Source organism: Ornithodoros turicata, chromosome 6 (assembly GCF_037126465.1).
Source record: "Ornithodoros turicata isolate Travis chromosome 6, ASM3712646v1, whole genome shotgun sequence".
NCBI lineage: Eukaryota > Metazoa > Arthropoda > Arachnida > Ixodida > Argasidae > Ornithodoros > Ornithodoros turicata.
In genome coordinates, this window is record NC_088206.1 from 445,491 (window position 1) to 457,478 (window position 11,988).

Genomic DNA, 11,988 nt, shown 5'->3' on the forward strand with positions numbered 1-11,988 from the left:
TGCCTCTACAGAAAGTCCCCCTCTGAATACGAGTTTTTGGGGCGGCGTCCTGGAGAGGGAAGGACGCTCCGTGACTCAGCAGTCTCTCTCCCCGCAGCGTCCCCTGCCACCTATGCTTTTCACCATTAGGGACATCGTAAAATTCCTCGCCACTATAAGCAGGTGAGTATGACGATGTGCTCTAAAAAATGCATTTGTAAATAAGCCTTCATGTCTGTGTTACCTGCGAAAATAAATGAAAAGCTTCGAATTTCCCCCCCCCACTTACTCTTTCAGAATATTTCTGTTAGAGCATGTGTTTTTTCATGAATGCGAACTAATCGTGCGTGAATAGAATAACATAAATATCGGTAGTGCGTGAATATTTCAAGTATCTGTGTCACCCAATGAAGCCTCGTGAGGCCGACTCTTTGCCTGGTTAACCTTTCCATTTTGTTTATCGTTTTCTTCTTTAATAAACACCCCTTCGTGAGGTGCGTAACAATTTACAACACTTGTGTCGTTGATTCGCGAAAGCTTCGCCATTATTGAACGAACGAGGATGGAGTTCATGTGGTTGTATCACTCTTAGAAAAAAGGGTGGAGCAGTTCCACCTTTTAGGAGGTAATAGTCGTCGCATATGGTGCGCCTAACAGGCTGCAAAGTTCTACCCGCTACCTCACTCTCAAAACAGAACTTGACCGCATAGCACGTAGTCCGCCAACATTGCCACGAATGATAGGGTTATCGCTTCGGTATCGATTCGGTAAGCGAGGGGGGGTCGCCTTTTTGGCTCAATTTGGATATATGATAATTTATTTTACCATTCTTTCTATGAGACTCTATGCTGACCTATGATCACACCCTTTTTTCTTAGAATGCACTCTAAAAACAGAGCTTCACCCATAGCACGCTGCGCGCCAACCACTGCCACGAATGATAGTGTTATCGCTGGTGATTGGAAGACGGAGGGTGGAGTACGCCTTTGTGTGGCAATTTTCATATATCCAAATTGCCACAAAAAGGCGTACGCCCCCCTATCATTCGTGGCAATGGTTGGCGCACAGCCTGCTATGCGGTCAATTTGTGTTTTTAGAGAGTGTAGGAATTTTGACGCAAACTTGAAAGCGTCATTGCAAAGAATATCTTAACTACAACCGTAACCACGAAATAATATTGTTGATAATAGCTCATCTTTGTCTTGTCCTCAAAATGAAACGTTCGGTCCATTCCAAGTCCTGCGATGGCTTGCTCATGTAAGCCACCTTTGAATGCACACGACTCTTGCGTGGGTCTATGAAAAGAACCACCGAAGCGAAGGTATAACAGGGACCATACGCATCGGAAACAACTGCATGGCAAATAGTGGATGCTCCCCACGAGGATCTCCCCCTCAGGATGAGAGACATTCCATGACTCACCCGTGTGTTGCCGTCATCTGGAAGCCCTCCGAGAAAATGATGATGCAGTATGTTATGGCTCAAACCCCCTCGGGGGTCGAACCCCGAGATTATTTGGGATCCCCCACACCTTGAAGGGGTGGGGGATTAAAATGATGTCGCCAGGGATGACACTTAATCTCACACCGGTTAATGTATTTTCGGATACTGCACGCGCCACTCCCTGTCGTTGTTCACATGTGTTGCGGAATTGCAGGCCGGGTTTACAGGGTATTCTCTTGAGTGTTGGTGTGAACCAAGATGAGCGTTACTATGGACGCAATAACGTGGCGTCCTTTCGACTGTGAAAAGTTTCGCACAACCTTAGGTGCAGCTCTCTCGATGAAGCCTCATTGTCAGGTGTGCTCCTGACTGGACAACTGCACGTTCACCGGACGATATTCCCTGTAAGAAATGAAGGGCTGTTTCCCAGGGATCCAGACAGAGCCACCGAGATAACCATACGTTGCACGCCAAGTTGTAATTATCCTTCACCCAGCACTGCTGAGGAACCTCCCGTGGTTGGGACGCTCCATGACTAATTCCTGGCTTCCTTATACTTGGCCGCCATTTTACCTGGTGGTTACTTTGGAAAATTAATTGGGACGGAAAAATAGCTATACTGGCGGTGTGTAAGCTTCTCCCGCGTGTACAGCTCTGTGGAATGGCAAGATGGAATCGACAAAGAGCTGCATTTATGACCTGATCATTCATGTTCAACTCTTGGAACGAAAAATCCGTATTTCAAAGACCCTGACCGTCACGCCCATCGACTGAGAGAGACGCTTATAATGATCTGAAAAAAAAAAAAAAAAGACAAAGCAATGACTAATTCACATATCAGGTCTGGTCCAAGCAACAACAAACTCTACATGACGTCTTCTTCCATAGAGGTGCGCCTTCCAGACCTATGACCTGGAGTGAAACAAACATCTCTCGAATTGTTGTCCTTCGAAGCTTTCGAGAAGCCGGAGGTACAAGCAAGAGGCAAATAATGCTCGTGAATCTCATTAAGTCAGCCAGGAGCCTTCTTTGGATTAGAAGACTGTCGAAACGAACGATGCATTCTGTGGTGTTCCTCTGAACGGTACGGGCTCTATAGAATGACGTCGACAACCGTGACACTATGTTTCGACTTACACAGTGTTTGACTCTCTGCTTGACTATGGCTTGTCGTTTTCGTTCACCCACGGAATTCTTCTCCTTACCGCCATTCCCCCCCCCCCCCCCCCCCCCGCTCTACGTAGGTGCACTGAGGTATAGCCAGTTCGGTTTAGCTATTGACTCACCTCCCCATTTTTTTCTTCTATCAATCATCATCATCATCATCAGAATGACGTCGTCATCTTCATCTAATCGACCATCTCAAGTGATGGTTGGACGTTTAAAAGAAAGGAACACTAAATTTTTGCATAATGTAAAGCCTATAGGGAACATGAAGAGACAGACACAACACCAAGACTTCCCTAGTTTCGGGGTTTTACATTATGCATCAACTTCACCAGCTCGCGTGCTCTTTAGTCACCTTTTCACTAAATTCTTATTAACCGGGACAAAAAGAAGTCAAGTTGAACCGGAAGCTTTTTCAGGAACATTTCCACATCATCTATACCTAGCGCAAACTCGGTGGCGAAGACTGTTTCGGAGCGTTGCCAGACATTCCCGTCGGAGAATTGTTTCGATCAGTAAAGAACACCTTCGCATACAAGTGAGTGGTGTATACACCTATACCCTGGTTGTCAAAAACCCCTCCAGATCAATCGCCCGGTTGGGAGAGACTTTCTGTTTGTGAGCTTCATGGTGGCGTCCTCTGGCGTGTGCAATCGCAGCTCAAATGGGATTGTCCCAATGATGCGTCACACGAGGTAGCCACGCACACGTTGAGGACAACGAAATATAAAATAAATATTTAACAAACTAAACGAAAATCTACCTATGATCAATAAAATGTGTGGGACTTTTTGACTCGGTCCCTCTCTATATAAATGCTTCTTGTATAATGACCAACGAATATTTCCGTTTCGCTAAATTATGTGTGGCCTGCAGATGACACGTTCCCGCCTTGATGAACCGCGATTGGAATCCTTTAACAACTGCCGAAAATGAGCTTTTTTGTCCCCGTTGCCATTTTTATAGATTTGCTATTTACTAGATCGAGATATCTTGGGCTAAATTAAACGGAAATAAAGAATTCCGGGCTTATTTGCGGAAAAGATTATATTTGACAATTACATGGACGGTAACGATAAATCATCTCCGAAAACCTTGGGACGTTTTGCAGACGTCTGAGGCACAACAACGCACGTCCATTGGACTCCCAGCACGTTTCTTCCCAACGTTTCTTGCCGACACGAAGTGGAACAATAGCTCGCTGACGAACAGGTGCAGTTACTGCATCTGGCCTATGAGTTGCAAACACATTTCGCTGGCCTTTCGTTTGGCAACGGTACTTCAACTATAGGTCGTTTGGTGACGTCATCAATAAGCACAAATGCGTACGCGCAGTAAGTTTATCTCCCTTAAAATCATTGTTGTCGATGGCCACTTTTATCAGCCAATTTTGGCCGGAGATCTATGTCGTGAATCTTACGTCCTATCTTTTTTGTAGAGTTTCGCGTCTACCCTGTGCGTGTCTCCCTGTCTGTTTGATAGGTTGCGTCGTCCACTCCGACACAGCAACGCACAGCTGTTGGCGCACACTTTTGCCGCTTATTTTCCGGGTGACGTTCAACGCATCCCATAGCAACACCTTCGAATGTACGGCCCCAAGCCACGTTTGAAGGCCAAGTTTATGGCCGGGTTTTGCCCATTCCAAGAATTACTTGACCACGAAAAGTAGATCCCATTGTGCTACTTTTGGGAAAGTTAATGCAGGGGTACACTTGGGACGAAAGTTTCCACCGAAGAACGTTCTATTGAAGGCACAACACGTTTCACAGCGGGAGTGAAATAAGTCTGAAAAAGTGTGGCACAAAAGCTCACGTGGACGTGAGCTCCAGAATAGCTGCACAGGACACAGTGAGAAACTTACGCAAACCTTTTGAATGGCGCCATTCTGAATGGGGATCATTGAATGGGGATCCCAATGTTTGTGCACATTCTCCCCATTAACTGACGCCATCGTTTGCTACCTTTCTCGTCGGAAGGCTCTCTGCATCTGTATAAAAAAAAAAGAACATTTTGTCTGGATTTCTCCGATGGCCTTTTTTCTTCTTCTTTTTCAGAGGACCGTTAATCAATATCCGGCTGCGGTACCGAAATCGGCCGTCCATCTTCCGGAAGTTTCGCATCCGTTATTTGTGTTGCTATTTATATCGATGGACACGATTTTACCTATCATAGAGGTATTCTATAGGTCTTTGACCGACTCCAACTCGTGCGAAGGAAAAAAAGCTTCCTTTGAAGGAAGGATTTACCCAATGAAGTCGCTTCAACAAGTGCGCAAAGTAGTTCGAGTTTTTTTTTTTTTTTCCTTTTTTTCTGGCAACCACGAAGGCCGTTTGATCCTAACACGTGCTTCTTGACCCAAAGTGACTTCGATCGGCTGTGAGCGATCGACCCTCTTGGAAGAGCACGAGTTCCAGAAACAAGTGCTTCTCCGCACACAGCGCGAAAAAAAGAAAAAAAAAAAAGAGAAAGGCTTCAGTTCTGATAGTTTTATAATTTACAGCTTTTAGCGTTCACCACCTTTGGACCGTCTTTAACTATCGCCACGATTTTCCCCGGGGCATATTGCAAACGCGTTGGACGTTCCACGATAAAGTGGCAGCAATAACAAAACAAAACAGAAAGAAAAAAAAAATATCGCAGGTGGATACGAGTCGTTCAACAAATAGGCGCCACTGATTTGCTCGGCACGCAAACTCATATATTCGTTTTGACGTGACAGAATGACGGCGAAGAAAGGGTTGCTTTCGCTTCGTGTTCCACCACATGAAAAGAAATGCAAGAAACCTACCTTGATCTTTGTGCACGGCACGGTGAGCACCTGTTTCTCTTCTTCCAGCTTGAAACCTTTGGCTTTGACCCAAAAGCGGAACTTTGAGTTCTCGGCGCACGTCTGTTCCTCACCTCTGAGTATCTTGAGAATGCGAGCGTATTTCTTTTTCGTGACGGTTTTCGTCTTGGCACTGTCCCCGTAAGTGTTGAGCGCCCAGGCTTGAAACGCATCCTCACTCGGTGGAGGAACCACCTCGTCCGGCGAGTCTTCCTCTTCATTATTCGTGGCGTCAATCCGGGCACGAGTAGCGTGTCGAGTGTTATGCTGGGCTGCCATGAGGAGGGCGTTAGGCCTAGCGAGGCGAGAGCGCCGCGTGTACTAGCGTCTGGCGACGCCGGAGTGCTGTGCGGGTCGCTCGCTCGCCAACCAATGGGGAAAGGAGGGGTGCAGATGATGGCGGGAGAAATGCCTTCCCTTCCTTGTCCCGCGCTGCCCTGGGACGGATCGGCCCGGGAAACAAGTACGCTGCGGGGAGTCGCACTTTTCGATCCGCATAAACGCACAGAATAATTTTGGTGGCTGGCCTCGATACGCATTTCTTTGAGTAGAACAGTGAGTGGAATGTATCATTGGAAGACGTCATCGATTCTTTCCTGAAAGTATCATTGATGAACCATGGAATGGTCGTAAATTTAACGGGCTTTTATTTCCATGTGAGGACAAAACTTTCGACCATATACGTGTTAATGAAATGACAGGTAAGGTAATTACGATATGGCAGTCGTCGAGAAAGTCAAACAACGGCGGGAATCAGAGTGACAGGTAAGGCTACCGAGTTGATATAAAAGGATCCATATTCTGCCATGTAGGTTCCACCATATTTTCACCTCGTTTTTGTCCAGGGTGGTTTTCTCCGCAGGAACGGAACGACATGCCTTTAGTCAAATCTTGGTTCATTGTCCATTCAATTGATAGCCACTCTTCTGTGGATTGTTCTGTCTTTTTGTTAGTTTACTGTGCGCGAAAAGCACGTCGAAAACGCCACGATGTCTTATGCGCATCAAAATTTTGTCGCGTCAACAACCCCTTTATTTTATCGTCGAACGACGAAACCGTCTCTAAATGAAGCGTCTAAAACGTTTCCTGCGTCCTCCATTTGAAGCCATTCTATATGAAGCGCGTCCCAAAGTCCGCATCCCGGCCTCTTATCAGAGCCCTTCCCTCCAATCGATCCACAGCTCCCTCCCGTACCTGTCCCGTTACTCCCCCGAGGAGAGCGCTTCAAACAATCTCGCATCGTTCTTAGCGGATGGAACATTATTCTCTACAGTGACGTATCTACGAATAGCGCCACATGTGTCGTCCACGGGGTGCCTCCGAGCTCCTTAATTAAGCCAGCGTACTTTTCGGACTTCCATATTTAAAACCCTTGACATCGAGGAAAAGTAGACGGACACAACAAAATCTCGAGATTATCAGTTGAGATTTGAGCCATGGAAGTCCGCACCATTCCCCCTCCCCCCCCCCCCCCCTCCCGAGCTCGCATGTTTTTTTTTTTTTTTCGCACTTACTTTTCGGTTTTCTCGAACCGCCACCTGTACTCTAAATACAGAACTTCACCGCACAGTACGCTGTGCGCCAACCATTGCACGAATGATAGGGCTAGCGCTTCCGATTCGAAGAGAGAGGAGGGCGTACGCCCTTTTCTGTCAATTACCATATAGTATCCAAATTGACACAAAAAGGCGTACGCCCCCTCTCTGTTCAAATCAGAAGCGATACCCCTATCATCCGTGAAATGGTTGGCGCACGGCGTGCTTTGCGGTAAAGTTCTGTTTTTAGAGGGTGTGGTGGTTGAAGGAATGTGCCTACACTCTTAAAAATTAACTTCACCGCATAGCACGCTCCTAGTCAACCATCATCCCGAATTACATTTTTCTCGCCCCTGATTGGTTGAAAACGAGAGGCGTACGCCTTTTTTGTACTAAAGTGGTCCCGGCTGTGCAATCTGGGGTGTTTCCTGGGTTTTGTTCAGACGCTATGAGACATATGTCGGCCCATTAGAAGTCGTCCCAGGACGCACATTTCCCCAGATCGTTAGTCATGACGTTGGCCGCCTCTGTGAGGCCGACAACGGCGACGGGGCAGGGTAAACGTGAACCGCCCCGCCCCCCCCCCCCCCCCCCATCGCTACGGCATTGTTTTCAGCAGTACCATTTTTAAAAGTGTACCCGCATACTTATTTTCTAACCGTGACATTGAACCACGTTCGTAGCCATCGGGAACTTTCACATAGGAGGAAGCCATGGAATATTTCTCATACAAGTTCCAGTGCCGGTCGTGCGCACTGAAGAGAGGGTGCCAGTCCAATTCTGACCGGCTTGGTAGTGTTGATTAGTTTGATAAGGAAAATGCTGCCAAGTGGCGATCTAATTTATCTCGTTTTGATGAACATGACGATTGAAGTATGCATCTTTCGAAAACCAGAATCACAGACATTGGAGTACCAATTTATTGCCCGTAGCAACCGCAACAAGGGGTTTCATCCTGCGGCGGGACTTATCGATCGCGTCAATTTGTGCGGTCAGTGCGCACGCTCTGTGGACCGACCACAATGACCACCTGATGCGCTCACAGTAAAAAAAAAATTCCGATATTTTGGAAGTTGCCAGAGTTGACCCGCACGCTGATCAAAATTTGGCCACTTGGTTCGCATCAAAGCGATTCGAACAACCATTACCTGATTTGATTGAGACTGTTTCACCCCCACCAAGATAAAAAAAAACACAGATTGCTGTTAGTGAGATGGGAAACACAGTGCCCTTCGTGGGAGGCCCAGACCCAACTGATCTCAAGCAGTCTTGCATCCGTTAGCTTACTAGGTATCAAAGGTCAATTGCCATCCCCATAGTTGGGGAACCAATATTGACTATGCGTTGCAGAACAGCAGTGCATCCGCAGGCCGATAATGATACATTGTAGTGAAGACCGCGGAACATGGCGAGTTTTTGCTTTTCAGCTTGTATTTCTCACCTCGTTTGGCCCTCGTTTCCTCGCCCAAGTTCTGCTCGCCTGCACTTAATTGCTGTATGATGATCTATAGAGCCGAACACGTGCATTGCTTTTTAACGGCGATTGACAGTGCGCGTTTAATTTTGCGTTCGAGTATTTCCGATGTATTTAAAGGTGTGGGAAATCGAGGAGACAAACTTTTGGAACACACCGTACACTCTTAAAAATGAACTTGACCACATAGCACGCTCCTATCCAGCCGTCACCCCGAGTGACATCGTCTTCAACCCCTGATTTGCTGAAAACGGGGGGCGTACGCCATTTTTGTGGCATTATGCAGTTCATAATTGCCACAAAAATGGCGTACGCGCCCCGTTTTCAAGTCAAGGGAGAGAAAGTTCTCATTCGGGGCACTAGCTGCTACAAAGCTACTTTGATATTAACAACGAGATTTGGCCGAGGCAGACCAACAATTAGGGACGACACAGAAGAAATCAGAAGACCCAGGTTCGATTCCTGGCGTCAGCACCTCTTTTCCCTGAGTTGTTCCATTCGCTACTTTGATAGTTCGTTTCGGGTTACCAGCCCTTATCAGTGTCTCCTCAACAGTTGACGCATCTAACGTACAACACCAATAACCTTGTCCTTTGTCAACTAAGTCGGAATGGCCTTATTAGTATTTATGGCTAATTATCGATCCTTATTAGTCAGTAACCAAAATGAAGTAGTCAGTCCGTAGCAACTATAGTGAACCCCGATCCACATAGACCTAAGCATTTGATCCGTGCTCTGCCCCCAGCGGTTATTGAAACACACAGGGGCGGCGGAAGGGGTGTTACTGTTGACCCCCTGAATTGGTGAAAGGGGCGCAAAATTCCCATGGAGGTGAGGCGCCAAAGTGTTATTGCAGGTGGCGCATGCGAATCAAATGCCATAAACCCTTTTCCTGAATCCATCAAAGTACCAGCATAGTCAAGGCTTTGTCGATTAATGAGGTCACGACGACATGACCTGAAAGTGTTGACGAGTTCCAGGATGTTTTCAGATTTTCAGATGTTTTACATATTCATTCAGACTGCCTCGAATTTTTGGAACCCCGGCATGAATTGGTGGTGGCGGTGACAGATGGAAGAGGGCGCCGGTTGAGATCTTGGGTCCCCCTGATCTCAGGACGTTGCGCCGCCCCTGACTGGATCCAAGCGTTATTTTGTCGCCGTCGTTGTCATTGGAGAGAGAGAGATACATGATGACGATGATATGGGGATGACTTCCGCACATTGAGCGTCGTCATTGGAGGTTTCTATAGATGTCCTCAGAACGGAAGCTACGAGGTGAGTGAGGTCCACCGTATACATACCCCGTGCACTACAGATTCGGAGCAGTGGTGGCACCCCGTCATGTGAACGCTATTTCCAAGTTGACAGGTGGTTCAAACGTAGGGGCCTGTGTGGGGCAATGGAAAACGAAGATCTCGACACTCAAAAAAGGCACGATATACGACATGATATACTGTTGCGTTGTTCGTTGTTTTAACCGTGGGGATGATGTTGACACCATCACTAACGAAACCATGTTGACCCACGGTTAGCATGAACATGAACGAACCATGTTGACAACGAAACTGGGCACCGTTTCCCAGGGCGAGATAAGGAAGCCGAACGGCGACAGCGCATGGTACCTCCTAGTCGAACGGCCGCCGTCTCTCCTTTCGTTGCCACTGGCTCCCCTGAGTGGCGGTCTTTTGTGAGTTTCTTCGCGAATATTACGCGCGTTTTAACTTGTTTGAAGCTTGTTTGGATAGTATAGTGTGACTTGTGTAGTGCAAGCATTTTGTGTATTCAGTTTGTGGTACATTATATTGAAATTGTATCGAACTTGTACTTGACAAGTTTACTTGGTCATATTAAATATCCTGCAGAGAATTTCGTTATTATTATTTTTTTGTGTGCTGTTAAAGCTAGCATTCTAGTGGGCCACAACCCAGGTGGCCAATTTCCTCATTCATCATCATCAGTGTACTTGTTGTTGTTGTATTCTAGTTTTTAAGGAAATAGTGTGTACACTGCAAGTGCGTCTTTTTTATCTTCACGGGCAATGTGGTGATCAATGTGTGCCGAACAGCAACGCGAGCGCCTGTCTCTGAAATCTTAGGAAAACTGTGTGGTTAACATCTACCAAAACCAGGAAGATCGGTCCACTTCCTGAGCATGCTGTACTGTCACCTCCTGTCATTGAATTTGTCCATGAAGTATGCCTGCTATATACCTCTGAATGACTGCAGTATGTGTAAATAAATAAATAAATAATAGGACTCCGGACGGAAGGTCGCATAACAATTTTCTCGACGCCACCATACACAAAACCGCAGCCATTGCAGCCGGTATCCATGTGCTCACTTAGAGTCACCTGCATGGGCCGTATTCTTATGCCCAGGACTGGACCGACGGCTTCTTACCCGCCTGGTCCGACAGCTCCATACCTGGCCCGGCCCGAGCCCGATAAATTTAGTCTACTCGGCCGTCCCAGTGTAGCGGGCTGTAAAAGTTGACCGTGGCTAACTAACAGTGGAGTGACACAGGCTCGAGCCCGACCTAGACCCCGCAATGTACGGACCCGAGCCCATAATGGTCAAAACCGAGCTCAGCCCAGGCCTTCAAAGAGAAGACCATACCCGGCCCGGCTCACCTACCCATGGAGTTGCAATCACCGTTATTGCTCAGTGGCGCCGAAAGCAATGTTCGAGACTGTTCGAGCTGCCCCCTGGTGAAGTGCACGGCGCCTATACGATGGGTTCCCACGTAGATAAAAAAAGAAGGCACGCTATTTTCGTGACAAGTGTATCTGATAGAATCTATCACAAAATTGCCGTTACCATCGCGAGCGTTCTCGCACACTCAACTGTACAAACGGCGATCAATAAAGATCGTTGGGTGCCACAACAGCTGGTCACTCTGTTATGGCAGAACCGAAGAGGGTGAGGACGTCTTCAACCCCCATCTGCCCTCGTGAGGATGCACAACTTTGGATTGGGTTCGCACATTTATGGTGCCGTAGGTACAACTGGTGAAAATAACCAACTGCTGGCCATGATCCCAGGCTGCACCTAGCTGTCGTCTGAGGCTGTTCAAAGGTCTGCCATCAAGAGCTTGTTTCGGCGACCTACAAACAACACACGAAGAAAACGGGGTCTTATTGGGACACTCCAAGAGCTTTTTGAACGACACCATGGACTCCTACACTCTTTCTCGTAGACGCTACTCTCTCCCGTTGTCATATTATCTCGTCGCCATGGACTGCCTGATGGCGCGGCCGAGGTGATCTACCAATTACTTCTGTAGCCAATAGACGCGGTTCGTCGAGACATATTGTGCTATAGGTTAGATTAGACACAATAAAATTACGTAATTTGAAGATGAAATCACCACGTTGTACTTTTTGCTTGCTTTCAGACTGGAAAAGCTCCCGTTGGACTAATTGGCTCATTTCCTAACCTTTCCGTCGGTCGCCTCCTTTCGAAAGACATTCACTGAGCGCTCCAACTCAGTTCATTCATGGAATTTCGGCCAGCCATTGCGCTGCTCTACTGACTTTATCCGAGTAAAAATGTGTCTACTGTA

At 47.2% G+C, this 11,988-nt stretch overlaps 1 protein-coding gene and 1 long non-coding RNA gene across 3 annotated transcripts in view; one reads left to right on the top strand and one right to left on the bottom strand.

The window, feature by feature from the left end:
- LOC135398746 (nucleolar protein 4-like) overlaps nt 1-5,771 on the bottom strand; it is a 47,482-nt gene extending 41,711 nt beyond the window's left edge. The window contains exon 1 of one of the 2 annotated variants that reach the window (XM_064630147.1): nt 5,378-5,771. In XM_064630147.1, the coding sequence (XP_064486217.1) occupies nt 5,378-5,695 (318 nt within the window). In that variant the 5' untranslated portion in view covers nt 5,696-5,771. The remainder of the gene's footprint in view (nt 1-5,377) is intronic. The other variant, XM_064630149.1, reaches the window with a different exon arrangement.
- Nucleotides 5,259-11,988, top strand: LOC135398748 (uncharacterized). The gene is made up of 3 exons (XR_010424128.1): nt 5,259-5,399; nt 9,446-9,702; nt 11,821-11,988. It is a non-coding gene; the product is annotated as an uncharacterized LOC135398748 (long non-coding RNA).